Here is a 15,183-nt window from a genome sequence, read left to right on the forward strand (position 1 = left end):
ACTTACAGAAGGAAGAAACACTTCTCAAACTAAATATACGATGCCTTCGCAAAATATTCAGACCCCTTGACTTTTTCCACATTTTGTTACATTACAGCCTTGTTCTAAAATGGATTACATTATTTTTTTTCCAGCAATCTACACACAATACCCAATAATGACAAAGTTAAAAAAGTTTAGATGTTTTTGCAAAAAAATTATATATTTTTTAAACATAACTTATTTACAGACCCTTTGCTTCGAGACTCGAAATTGAGCTCAGGGGCATCCTGTTTCCATCGATCATCCTTGAGATGTTCCTACAAATAGATTGGAGTCCACCGGTGGTAAATTAAATTTACTGGACATGATTTGGAATGGCACACATCTGTCTATATAAAGGTCCCACAGTTGGCAGTGCATGTCAGAGCAAAAACTAAGCCATGAAGTCCAAGGAATTGTCCGTAGAGGTCCGAGACAGGATTGTGTTGAGGCACAGATCTGGGGTACCAAAAGGGTTCTGCAGCATTGAAGGTCCCCAAGACCACAATGTCCTCAATACTTCTTAAATGGAAGAAGTTTGGAAGCACCAAGACTCTTTCTAGAGCTTGCTGCCCAGCCAAACTGAGCAATCAGGGGAGAAGGGCCTTGGTCAGGGAGGTGACCAAGATCCTGATGGTCACTCTGACAGAGCTCCAGAGTTCCTCTGTTGAGAAGGGAGAAACTTCCAGAAGGACAACCATCTCTGCAGCACTCCACCAATCAGGCCTTTATGGTAGAGTCGCCAGACGGAAGCCACTCCTCAGTTAAAGGCACATGACAGCCTGTTTGGAGCTTGCCAAAAGGCACCTACAAACTCTGGTCTGATGAAACCAAGATTGAACTCTGTGGCCTGAATTCCATGCGTCATATCCGGAGGAAACCTGGCACCATCCCTACGGTAAAGCATGGTGGTGGCAGCACCATGCTGTGGGGATGTCTTTCAGCGCTAGGGACTGGGAGACTAGTCAGGATCTAGGAAAAGATTAACAGAGCAAAGTAAAGAAAGATCCTTGATGAAAACCTGCTCCAGAGCGCTCAGGACCTCAGACTGGGGTGAAGGCTCAATTTCCAACAGGATAACAACCCTAAGCACACAGCCAAGACCACGCGGGAATGGCTTCGTTCAATTCTCTGAATGTCATTTAGTGGCCCAGCCAGAGCCCGGACTTGAACCCGATCGAACATCTCTGGAGAGACCTGGAAATAGCTGTGCAGCAACGCTCCCCGTCCGACCTGACAGAGCTTGAGAGGATCTGCCGGTGTGCCAAGCTTGTAATGTCATACCCAAGAAGACTCAAAGCCGAATCGCTGCCAAAAGTACTTCAACAAAGTACTGAGTAAAGGGTCTGAATACTTATGTAAATGTGATATTTCAGATTTATTTGATAAATTAGCAAGAATTTCTCATTTCCTAATTTCTGTTTTTGCTTTGTCATTATGGGGTATTGTGTGTAGATAGTTTGTTTTCCCTCAATTTCATCAAATTTAGACCAAGGCTGTAATGTAACAACATTTGTAAAAAGTCAAGGGTTCTGAATACTAACTATTCAGAGACTGTTTCAAAATGTAGGTAACCGCTCTCAATAAGATTTAGTACAGACCAGGTCTGACACGAAATGTTGAAATAGTAGCCTACTTTGAGAACAATTCAGTGAATGCAACAAGTATTCGATGGACACAGATAAAGAGAGAAGATTCAAAACACAACACAATAAAAGATGTGTAGGATGAATTCATATTTCACACATTCACCTTAGTGTTTGCATTTGCTGTAGCCTACAACGTGTCATGGAACTTCACTTACTTTGCTTTCACTAACCTAGAGGAACAGTGTGAGAGGAGCAACAAGTAGGATACAATTGCGGTCTCTCCTCTCATCTCTCTCCAACTCTTGCTTTTTTTGCCTGATAGCTTGCCAATGTTAGCTGATTAGTTATGAAGCTGGGACAGTTTCCAGATTAATTTCATCAGTAGAAACAGGACAAAACAAGCAACTTGTTATCTGGTTACTTAAACAAATATCCAACTTCTCATATGAGCGCCACTGAACTGGCATCTAAAATCAAATCAAATGTTGTCACATTCGCCGAATACGACAGGTGCTTACTTACAAGCCCTTAACCAACAATGCAGTTCAAGAAATAGTTCAAGAAAATATTATATAAACTAAAGTAAAACTTTTAATAGAAATTAGCACAAAATGACAATAAGGAGGCTATATAGCTTGTAAGTAAGCATTTCACGGTAAGGTCTACACTTGCTGTGACAAATAAAGTTTGATTTGACAAAACAAACAACTAGTTAGCAGACTATATACACAGCAAAAGACTGCAACTGTTTCCATGAGACAGTGAGCAATCATTTGAGCCCCACTGCTGATGCTCGCCTGGACCAACCAAATAATCATGACATGACAGGATTTGCTAATATGAGAGTTATTCCCCATTTTTCACAACACCAAACATATAAATATATGCATACACTCACCTCAACATCATCACTTTTCAAAGTGCAATGACGTGTCCGTATCACCAACCAACATAGATACAACCTCTTTCACAGTAAAAAGTTGTGCCCGCTGCAGCGCCATTTTGAGTAATAAAAAAATACATTAAGGTCAAATGACCACATACCATATTTCAGTTTTCTGGTTGGCAGCCACGAAAATACTACAACAGGATGTTAGCAAGTTCATTTTGCGATATTGACACATTATTGTTAGAAAAAAAGGCTGTTCATGTTTCAATTACTAACGTTTTCAACAGCCGCAAAGGGTTCTAAAGGGTTAATCACACTTTGTATTGTGTATCACACCCAGTCACAACAAAGATACAGGGGTCCTTCCTAACTCAGTTGCCAGAGAGGAAGGAAGTTGCTCAGGGAATAGTGATTTTACAGTTACAGAGTTTAATGTCTGTGATAGGAGAAAACGGAAGATGTATCAACAGCATTGCAGTTACTCCACAATATTAACCTAAATAACAGAGTGAGAAGAAGGAAGGTTGTACAGAATAAAATTATTCCAAAACATGCAGTCAACACATCACTGAGTACCAATCTTTATATTTTCAAGCATGGAGGGTATGCTTGTCATCTAGTGAGTTTTATACGATAAATGTATGCAATAGAGCTAAGCACAGGCAAAATCCTAGAGGACAACCTGTTTCAGTCTTCTTTTCAACAGACACTAGGAGACAAATTCACCTTTCAGCAGGACAATAACCTAAAACACAAGGCCAAATCGACACTGAAGTCGCTTACCAAGACAACATTGAATGTTCCTGAGCAGCCTAGTTACAATTTTGACTTAAACTGGCTATCTAGCAATGATCAACAACCAACTTGACAGTGCTTAAATATATATTTTTAAGAATGAACAAATATTGTACAATCCAAATATGCAAGCTCTTAGAGACTTACCCTAAAAAACTCAGCTGTAAACACTGCCAAAGGTGATTCTAACATGCATTGTCTCAGGGGGATGACATTTTTTCTAAATCAACATATGTTAGTGTTTTACTTTTCATAAATGGCAAGATTTTTTTTCCATTTTGACATTAGAGTATTTTGTGTACAGTCATGGCCAAAGGTTTTGAGAATGACACAAATATTAATTTTCACAAAGTCTGCTGCCTCAGTTTGTATGATGGAAATTTGCATATACTCCAGAATGTTATGAAGAGTGATCAGATTAATTGCAAAGTCCCTATTTGCCATGCAAATGAACTGAATCCCCCAAAAATATTTCCACTGCAGATCACTCTGTCATGCTGATTGAGTTTGAATAACAGACTGGAAGCTTCAAAAGGAGGGTGGTGCTTGGAATCATTGTTCTTCCTCTGTTAACCATGGTTACCTGAAAGGAAACACGTGCCGTCATCATTGCTTCGCACAAAAAGGGCTTCACAGGCAAGGATATTGCTGCCAGTAAGATTGCACCTAAATTAACCATTTATGGGATCATCAAGAACTTGAAGGAGAGCGGTTAAATTGTTGTGAAGACGGCTTCAGGGCGCCCAAGAAAGTCCAGCAAGTGCCAGGACCTCTCCTAGTTGATTCAGCTGCTGGTTCAGGACACCACTAGTACAGAGCTTGCTCAGGAATGGCAGCAGGCAGGTGAGTGCATCTGCACGCACAGTGAGGCGAAGACTTTTGGAGGATGGCCTGGTGTCAAGAAGGGCAGCAAAGAAGCAACTTCTCTCCAGGAAAAACATCAGGGACAGACTGATATTCTGCAAAAGGTACAGGGATTGGACTGCTGAGGACTGGGGTAAAGTCATTTTCTCTGATGAAACCCCTTTCCGATTATTTGGGGCATCAGGAAAAAAGCTTGTTTGGAGAAGACAAGTTGAGCGCTACCATCAGTCCTGTGTCATGCCAACAGTAAAGCATCCTGAGACCAATTATGTGTGGGGTTGCTTCTCAGCCAAGGGAGTGGGCTTAATCACAATTTTGCCTACGAACACAGCCATGAATAAAGAATGGTACACCTCCTACAACAGCAACTTCTCCCAACCATCCAGGAATAGTTTGGTGACGAACAATGTCTTTTCCAGCATGATGGAGCACCTTGCCATAAGGCAAAATTGATAACTAAGTGGCTCGGGGAACAAAACATCAATATTTTGGGTCCATGGCCAGGAAAACTCCCCAGGCCTTAATCCCATTGAGAACTTGGTCATTCCTCAAGAGGCGGATGGACAAACAAAACCCCACAAATTCTGACAAACTGCAAGCATTGATTATGCAAGAATGGGCTGCCATCAGTCAGGATGTGGCCCAGAAGTTAATTGACAGCATGCCACGGTGGATTGCAGAGGTCTTGAAAAAGAAGGGTCAACACTGCAAATGTTGACTCTTTGCATCAACTTCATGTAATTGTCAATAAAAGCCTTTGACGCTTATGCTTGTAATTATATTTCAGTATTCCATAGTAACATCTGACAAAAATATCTAAAGACACTGAAGCAGCAAACTTTGATAAAATGTATATTTGTGTCATCCTCAAAACTTTTGGCCACGACTGTATGTACAACTCCAGTACATACACTGTACAACTTAAGAGCTGTGCGTCCTCTGAAACACAACCCAACCAAGCCGCACTGTTTCTTGACACAATGCCCACTTTACCCGGAAGCCAGCCACACCAATGTGTCGGAGGAAACACTGTACACCTGACGACTGTGTCAGTGAGCACTGCGCCCGGCCCGCCACAGGAGTCGGTAGCAAAACCCTCCCCTAACCCGGACGATGCTGGGCCAATTGTGCACCGCCACATGGGTCTCTCGGTCGTGGCCGGCTGCGACAGAGCCTGGACTCGAACCCAGATTCTCTAGTGACACAGCGATGCAGTGCCTTAGACCACTGTGCCACTCGGGAGGCTGAGACATCTCAATTCTGAGTTGGCGTTTCACATTTTAAAACATTTTGTTCCATGAGTAAATACTTTCTTCAGTGGTGAGTGGGACCTGGAGTTTATCCCTGTTCAAACAGTGAGTTTCTCTGGATAAGCCAAGATGTGTAGAATATATGTGTAGAATACATGTGTAGAATATATACAGTATAGAGTTCAGCGCTCCACTGCAACCGCATTCATATAGCCATTAATATATTTCTACAAACTACCCATACACTTTGCCAATACATCCATACTAAAATGCAGTGCAGCCCAAACACTATGATAACATTTAGTAGATGCTCTCATCCAGAGTGACCTTCACTCAGCACCTTAGTACACAATCAATGTTACATAACAGATAGTACACAAGAGCAAATAATAAATCCTGTAAGCCAAATGATCCAGTCTCCCTCCCCCCCCTCCCTGGACGAGATCCGTGTCTCTGTTGACCTTAGAAGATCTTTGTTTGGATTGACAGAGGGATGCTGGGATTGCGGTCAAAAATATTCTGTCGGTGTCCCCGGTGCCACACTGTGTGACACAACACAGCAAACTACTCCTGATCGCAAGGACAGCAGGGGACCCAGCTGTCTGGAAGGCAAGAGGGGTACAACACAGGGCCATGCTAATGGCTTTTTCCTACATACAACACGAACAACAAGAGAGAACAGAAGAAAACATACAGAGAGAGATGGAGAGATGAGGTGTGTGTAGGCGTCACAAACAATCTGAAGGTTTATTTGGTTCTTCATGGGAGATACCAAGTCATATCCACTGCCGCCCCCCACCCAGCATGAGAGGAATGGAATCTCCAACCTCATGAGGGTTCCTTGTTTCCGTGGCGATGGTGGGTTAATGGGTCGCCAGGAGACAGCTCTGCAGTGACATGAAACACTGCCATGTACTCATTTAACACGGCACTGTCATTTCATTCTAAAAGACTGCATTCAGATAAATAAAAGCAGACCTGCTGCTATTCCTTGGCTTTGGCTTTGTGTGTGTGCCAGTGAATTAGTGCAAAACAGACAAAAATACAGTCTGACCTAGCTCACAGAATAAGTCCTACATCTCATATTACAGTTTGGAAGTTGCATTTGTGAGAGGCCGTTACAATGAAGAGTAGACTAGTGACTGCAGCAATATTATCAAGTCCAAGGGGAAGAGTATACAGCACATTCTAGGCCAGACCATGGTGAGCCGTAGGATTAACAAGTCATACTTTATGAATAGCTATTATTCAAATGTTTCACCGGGGCTACAAACTTTCACCCACCGAAGTTAGCGGTACAATGTCTTCGAGCTTCGAAAAGTATGTCAGAAAAGATTCTAAGCTATCATTGAATAAAACCCACTCCAACCAGTCTAGGGTTTGATCTTGTTTCCAGGTAAGTAGATATGATCAATAGAAGACAACTAAACCTTTCATGGAATAGCATAGAACTTTAGATCGATCAGCAATCCATTTCTAATGAGTTCTCTGGACATCAGTTGGTTTTTTTACCCCTCTGTGTTGCTTTCCTCTCTTCTTCTGTTTCCGCTCCGATCAATACATCTCCAGATAGATCAGCTCCATGAAACATGAAGCAGCATGATTTAATAGATCACTGAGAAGAGCCCAGGTTGAATGGAAGGAGATGCTGCATCTCAGGTAGAGACAGACAGAAGAATCACATCAACTATTTATTTATCCCATCCAAATTAAACAAATAATTATACAGAACGAATAGCAAACTGGTCTGATGCATCCCACTGCATGTAGTATTTTATTCAGGAGTTTAATAATTGCCGATAGAGGATACGTCTGCGCAGTGCAGAAAAAATCCCAGATCTGCTGCAACAACTGAATTCTGTCTGTAGTGGTCTGGTCCAGCGCAGTTCTTTAACAGGCATACAGGTTCAAATCACAGCACTGCTATTGGGTTTAGAGTGTGGTGCTGTGCTGGGGAAACGTGACTCCTGCCATGTGGCTTTGTTTAACAACTCTGGGAACTGGAACAACCTCTCTCAAAACACAAGGCAGGCCTAATCCAAGGGACACAATAGGACTTTGATTGGAAGCATATTAGATTATGTAAAACACACACACACACACTGTATGCACAAACCGTACAGACATACATACAGTCACAGACATTTGCCTGACACGCGGACGGACACACACACACTAAAGACGTGTACGGTTATTAGAATATTCGAATGGACATTAGTATTTGAATACTTGTGTGAGCATTCATTTTTACAACAACAACAAAAAACTATTTGAACCCTGAAAGGGCTTTTTCTAAATTACATTTAAATATTCATGTGATATACTATGACAATCAATTATTAATTAATTATTCAATGTAGTCTTTACCATAAAAAGACCCGTAGCCGACCGGTAGCCTTCACCTGTGTTGCTTGTTGTTTATGTTGGCCAATCAAAGTGGAAAAGAGGTTCTTCAAAGTTAGCGAAATGAGAAGGAGTAGTCTACAAGGAGGAACCAACAGGTAGGCTGTTTCATCTGAATGGGGTTGTAGGCTACAAGGACGAACCAACAGGTAGGCTGTTTCATCTGAATGGGGTTGGGGAGAAAGCACAGCATGTAGCCTATAGCTAGCTAGGTTCCCTAGGCTACTCCAGTCAAGAGAGGCACTGCTATATGGGATGATAAATAACATTAAGGCTGCCACGTGTTTGATACTATTTGAATAGTGAAATTATTTTTGAACCCCCATACCTAACACACACACACACACACACACACACACACACACACACACACACTAGGACTGCACGATAGGGGCATTTTCTTTTTTTCTTTTGTTACAAATATTGCGATTGCGATTTGACTTGTGATATTGATCAAAATACTTGGGTGAACTGTTGGAATATTTAAAATTGAATGATTTATATTAAGAAGCAAAGTGAAAAGCAGCATCATTCTTGTTTGTAACAATTTGTTGACTGCATTTGACCTAACAGAACAGCATGAAACGTATATTGAATTGAATAATAAGGAGGAGGAACTGTACTACTTGATTGACAGGGGGGGGCAGATGTTACACGTGGCTTAGAGGCATTTCGAAAATAGTGCATGTGATATCCTTAATGTACGCCAAGATTTCGATATGAATTAGATTAATTATGCAGCCCTAACTAACGCATGCGCACGCACACACACACACACACAGGGCTAGCCACTAACCCCCCTTCCCCTGACAACAGGAAAACCCAGGAGCAAAATATGAACCAAAACAATACACAACAGGGTTCACCAGGGTGTCACCAAGTGAGAAATTACTGTGCCATCCGACGGTGCTTATGTATGAAAACATCGGACCACCTGTCTCCTGCGGTGTGAGGTACTACTGGGACTGTAATGGAACACATTCATCTTGATTAAGGAGATATCGGAGCATGCTCCTGTCAGTTTGCTCACATTGCCATTGCTGATGATCCAGCTTTGGCTCGCTGCGTTACAGTAGTAAATACAATAAGAAGTGAGGATGGCAGATATAGCGGATAGTCATACAGTACTAAATAGTATCTACCCTCTTATAGTGAGAAGTGATAGCTGGTGTGTTTGTCAGGTTGAGAGTGCAGTATCAGGCCATGAGGCATCAGCAAGCCAATAAGGTGTGACAGATGTGGTATGCCAACACTATCGTCTGATCATACATTCATATTGACAGGCGAGACATGGGGAACACCCTTATTCCATACCGCACACAGATTACTAATAAAAGCTTTATTGGCCTTTGTCACTTCACACACAGAGTAATTCCAACTATATTCCAACCAGGTCTGTTGTGATTGATAGGGTTCATTATAACAAGAATACTTTACTGTCCAAGCTGGCAGAACACATACAGGGTGCCAGAGAAAAGAGTCACAGGGGAAAGGAGATTACAAACAGAGGGGGTCCTTTTTGGAAAGATATATTTACAATACACGCCTTGTGTTTTAGGTTATTGTCCTGCTGAATTACATTTCCCAGTGTCTGTTGGAAAGGTTTTCCTTTAAGATTTTGCTTCATTCTGCTTTTGTTTTATAATCCTGAAACCCCCCCCCCCAATCCTTAACAATTACAAGCATACCCATAATATGATGCAGCCACCACTATGAGTGGTACTCAGTAATGTGTTGCATTGTCTTTGCTCCAAACATAACACTTTGTATTCAGGACAAAACCTTAAATTGCTTTGCCACATTTTTGCAGTATTACTTTAGTGCCTTATTGCAAACAGGATGCTTGTTTTGGAATATTTTTATTCTACAAAGGCTTCCTTCTTTACACTCTGTCAATTAGGTTAGTATTGTGGAGTAAGTACAATGTTGTTGATCCATCCTCAGTTTTCTCCTATCAAAGCAATTAAACTCTGTAACTGTTTTAAAGTCACCATTGGCCTCATGGTGAAATCCCTGAGCAGTTTCCTGCTTCTCCGGCAACTGTGTTAGGAAAGACGTATGCATCTTTGTGGTGACTGGGTTTAATGACACACCATCCAAAGTGTAATTAATAACTTCACCATGCTCAAAGGAATATTCAATGTCAGATTTTTTTAATTTGTACCCATGTACAAATAGGTGCCATTCTTTGCGAGGAATTGGAAAACCTCCCTGGTCTGTGGTTGAATCTGCTCAACTGAGGGACCTTACAGATCCTTGTATGTGTGAGGTACAGAGAAAAAAATTATGTTAAACACTATTATTGCACACGGAGTGAGTCCATACCACTTATTATGTGACTTGTTAAGCACATTTTTACACCTGAATTTATTTAGGCTTGCCATAAAAGGGGTTGAATACATACTGACTCAAGAAATGTAAGCTTGTCATTTGAACTTTATTTCCCGAATACAAAGTGTTATGTTTTTGGGAAAATCCAACACATCACTGAGTACCAATCTTCATATTTTCAAGCATGGTGGTGGCTGCATCATGTTATGGGTATGCTTGTCATCAGCAAGGACTAGGGAGTTTTGTTTTTGATTTTTTTTAAATTGAAGAATAATGTACAAATATTGTACAATCCAGGTGTGCAAAGCTCTTAGAGATTTACTCAAAGACTCACAGCTGTAATCGCTACGAAGGGTGATTCTAACATGTATCGACTTAGGGGTGTGAATACTTATGTAAATCAATGCATTTCCGTACTTCATGTTCAATAAATTTGCCAACATTTTCTGTCATTATGGGGTATTGTGTGTAGACGGGAGAAAAAAAAAGTAATCCATTTTGAATTCAGGCTGTAACAAAACAAAATGTGGAATAAGTCAAGGGGTATGAATACTTTACTTTCTGAAGACACTGTATGCATACATTTATGACACTGTAAATTAAAAAAATCAACCACTCTATTCCCAACTAAAGTAATCAACAAACTGTTCTGCAATACTGAGACAAAGACACTGTGACTTGTCCCAAATTGCACAAGTGCCAAACCAATGAGAAATGAATTAGAGATACAGACAAAGACATCAAGACAATGGCGTCAGCTAAAGAAAATACAAACTTTCACCCATTCCAGAATGTATAATGATTAACAGAATATCAGCTGGTTTGGATTTAGATGTCAGAACTAAATCCATTTTAGAGCACAAACAACCAGTGAACATATTTGTAATTCTATTTAAACTGTGTATATCTTACAAACGGACAGGTGGTATAGGCTACACGGCGGAATTATTTGGGTCTACAGTTCTGTGGACAACTCAACTCTGTACCCAGATGTCGCCTTTAAATCTGAAACATGTGTTTGAACAATAATGAGGCATTTTCTATTGAACTCCCATTGCCTTCACAGAGTGGCTGCAGATGTTTTGCACAACAAATCAATTCTCAATGGTCTGTCTTTATTCAAACTGTGTAGGGTGTTCATAGGTCTATGTATATCAACTGGCTAATAGTCATCATACTAGTATTCCTACACTGGACTACATTAAAAGAAAATCAAGCAGCCCTTTTATTTAGCTACACGTTAAAACAATGTTTTTTAAAAGTGTTTCTGTGTAGTTACTCCTCTTAACAGGTCTCTGATGAGAATAGGTTAATTTCAACAATTCTAAATTCCATCCATGAGTAGGCCCACAACTTTCATATTGAAAGCAGAGCAAAACCTGTCCTGGTAATGTAATAAATCAGACAGGTTCAAAAACTATTTCAAATATATTAATTAGTTTCACAAAAATTTGAACAACTACTCATTCAAGGGTTTTTCTTGATATAAAAAAAAATGTTCTACATTGTAGAATAGTGAAGACATCAGAGCTATGAAATAAGAATCATGGAATCATGTAGTAACCAAAAAAAGTGTTAAACAAATCAAAATATATTTTATATTTGAGATTCTTCAAAGTAGCCACCCTTTGCTTTGATGACAGCTTTGCACACTCTTGGCATTCTCTCAACCAGCTTCATGAGGTAGTCAAATGGAATGTGTTTCAATTAACAGGTGTGCCTTGTTAAAAGACCATTTGTGGAATTTCGTTCCTTCTTAATGTGTTTGAGCCAATCAGTTGTGTTGTGACAAGGTAGGGGTGGTATACAGAAGATAGCCCTATTTGGTAAAAGACCAAGTCAATATTATGGCAAGAACAGCTCAAATAAGCGAAGAGAAACAGTCCATCATTACTTTACGGCATGAAGGTCAGTCAATCCGGAACATTTCAAGAACTTTTAAAAAGTTTATTCAAGTGCAGTCGCAAAAACCATAAAGCGCTATTATGAAGCTGTCTCTCATGAGGACCGCCACAGGAAAGGAGGCCCCAGAGTTACCTCTGCTGCAGAGGATAAGTTCATTAGAGTTACCAACCTCAGAAATCGCAGCCCAAATAAATACTTCACAGAGTTCAAGTAACAGACACATCTCAACATCAACTTTTCAGATGATACTGTGTGAATCAGGGCTTCATGGTCGAATTGCTGCAAAGACCACTACAAAGGACACCAATAAGAAGAGGAAACTTGCTTGGGCCAAGAAACATGAGCAATGGACATTAGACCAGTGGAAATATGTCCTTCGTCTGATGATTCCAAATTTTAGATTTTTGGTTCCAACTGCTGTGTCTTTGTAAGACGCAGAGTAGGTGAATGGATGATCATCACATGTGTGGTACCCACCATGAAGCATAGAGGTGGTGTGATGGTGCTTTTCTGGTGACACTGTATGTGATTTATTTAGACCAGCATGGCTACCACAGCATTCTGTAGCGATATGCCATGCCATCTGGTTTGTGCTTAGTGGACTATCATTTTGTTTTTCAACAGGACAATGACCCAACACACCTCCAGGCTGTGTAAGGGCTATTTGACCAAGAAGGACAGGGATGGAATGCTGCATCAGATGACCTGGCCTCCACAATCCCCTGACCTCAACCCAATTGAGATGGTTTGGGATGAGTTGGACCGCAGATTGAAGAAAAAGCAGCCAACAAGTGCTCAGCACATGTGGAAACTCCTTCAAGACTGTTGGAAAAGCATTACAGGTGAAGCTGGTTGAGAGAATGGTTAGTAAATTATTCCATATGTGTTATTTCATAGGTTTGATGTCTTCACTATTATTCAACAATGTAGAAAATATACAAAATTAAGAAACCCTTGAATGAGTAGGTGTGTCCAAACTTTTGACTGGTACTGTACATTCGAAGTAAGTTTTCAGATAGGCCTATCTTTTATTTGAAAAATAAACCAAGTAGTTTAATATATTTATAAATAGACTTTGAACGTTTTTGAAGGACTCAAATACACCGACTCAAATACACTCCCATGCATTTAACCCAGGTATTTGAAAAAAGTATTATAACACTATCAAGTAAAAATTATTGTTTAGGGCTGTGTATTTGAAAATACTCATAAAATAAAGTTTCAATACCAGATAGTCATGTACATGTATATGAAACCAGGTCTGCATACAATCCCATGTCTGCTGCTAGAAGTGTAGATTGAGGCAGAAGAGGCAAGACTTCCCTACAGCTTCTCAGGGCCCAGCTGCCATGGCACAGATTGACTTGTCAACCACCCTCGTCATAATTTGCCTACATCCTCTCCCTCTGCTTCAACTCTAAACAGCTTCCACACATCAATAAAAGAAGGGGAATTGTATAATTGCCCGCTGCTATTGGGTTTGCAAAAGCAAAGCAACGGTGCGTACAGTATCCAAGCTAAATCAACGTCGCAGCCTATGATGGTGCACATACTTTGCCCCAACTCTGTTTGAAGTTAGCGGTGGCTACTTTGTAAGGTTGTGACAACAACGATATCGTGGACTCAAAAGTAAAGAATAGGCTACGAGGTAATTGTTACTTGTTGCGAAAGCACGCTTGTTCTTTTCTGATCTCCTAGAGCAGTCTCAGCGGCACTGTTTGAAGCGCCAACAGAAGTGAAAGCTTGAACACTGAAAGCTAGTAGTTTGAAACTTACCAACCAAGCTTGAGCCCGTCCCCGAACCAAGCAAGAGGTACCAGATCCACATCATATGGTATTTTTCAGCCTGCTTTTATCCACCCCGCCGTGGCCAACAATCTGGGCAATATAAAACGTATTTGGTTCGCTCCGATCTTCACTTCTCTGGGTGTTTTATCCTTTTTCTCTCTCTTCGGGACAAAGTTCTAAAATCGCTTGCGAAAAGAGGTGGATTATCGCTGGGACAAACGTCGGGAATACGGGCTAGGGAGAAGGATGGCGGTGGCAGGGGAGTTGGAGTGAGTGGGGATCGGGTTAGCGCTGTGAGAGAGAGGCGGAGACTTGTGGTTGCTACAGAAGACAAGAGGTCGGTTGGGAGTATGACCATGTGCAGCACTCACAAACTCTATATCACATAACTTGTGATATAGCCAGGCCAATGTTTATTCAAAAAGTGTGGCACATCCTATTCTATTCATCCATTAGTTATTCCTCCTTTATACGTACTTTATTGGCTTGTGAGAGGAAATCTCTGTTGACTTTAGATACATGGGAAAAGCAATGTCGCATGTGTGCGTGCATGTGTGCACTTGAATAAGCTACAGCTCCTTGTTTGCTCTCTGCCCCTAAAAAATCGAATTAATGAAAACATCAGTTTACATTTTTGGGGGGATAAATGTGCATGTTTTTTTCTCATTATGTGAACTTCCATTTCAATAAGAGAAGAACATTTTACCTTTATTTAACTGTGCAAGTCAGTTGACAAGGTAAAAATCTGTCTTCTGCCCCTGAACAAGGCCATTAACTCACGGTTCCCATTTACAATGACAGCCTACATGGGAACCGTGAGTTAACGGCCTTGTTCAGAAGACAGATTTTTACCTTGTCAGCTCTGGGATTTGATCCAGCAACCTTTAGGTTACTGGCCCAACGCTCTAACCACTAGGCAACTGACCAACTGACCACCCCTTGTCAACTGACCACCCCAATATGCATGTACAGTACAACACTATTGTGAAAAGCATCACTCTTTATAACACACATACAAACACACACTCAAGCATGCATGCATCTACACACACTCATGCATGCATGCGTACACAAACACATCAGTCTGGCTGTCAGTGTCAGTGTTGTGAAAAGTGTATAAACCCTGAGAATAGAGGGAGCAGACAGAACAGAAGCGATGCGCTTTCACCTGAGTGAACCTTTTCTCTTTATCATGCAATGCAGCTGTGTGAAGTCAAAGCCCAGAGTGTGTGTGTGTGAATGTGTTTGTCGGCTGTGTAAAAGTCAAAGACAGCCCCAGTTCAAACACAAAAACTGCTTCTGAGCCCCTACTATCGAACAACCTCCGGCCCTGAAAGAATTCATCAAC

At 41.0% G+C, this 15,183-nt stretch overlaps 1 protein-coding gene and 1 long non-coding RNA gene across 2 annotated transcripts in view; both read right to left on the bottom strand.

Annotated features, from left to right (window-relative positions):
- Window positions 1–14,197, bottom strand: part of LOC110497066 (low-density lipoprotein receptor class A domain-containing protein 3) — a 140,417-nt gene extending 126,220 nt beyond the window's left edge. Inside the window, exon 1 of the mRNA XM_036956334.2 lies at window positions 13,824–14,197. Within this exon, the coding sequence (XP_036812229.2) occupies window positions 13,824–13,878 (55 nt within the window). The 5' untranslated portion in view covers window positions 13,879–14,197. The remainder of the gene's footprint in view (window positions 1–13,823) is intronic.
- The window catches only part of LOC149985241 (uncharacterized), a 1,026,866-nt gene that overhangs the window by 217,054 nt on the left and 794,629 nt on the right, over window positions 1–15,183 (bottom strand). The window lies entirely within an intron of this gene.

This window comes from Oncorhynchus mykiss, chromosome 2 (assembly GCF_057628025.1).
Source record: "Oncorhynchus mykiss isolate SJ-2025 chromosome 2, ASM5762802v1, whole genome shotgun sequence".
In the NCBI taxonomy this organism is placed as follows: Eukaryota; Metazoa; Chordata; class Actinopteri; order Salmoniformes; family Salmonidae; genus Oncorhynchus; species Oncorhynchus mykiss.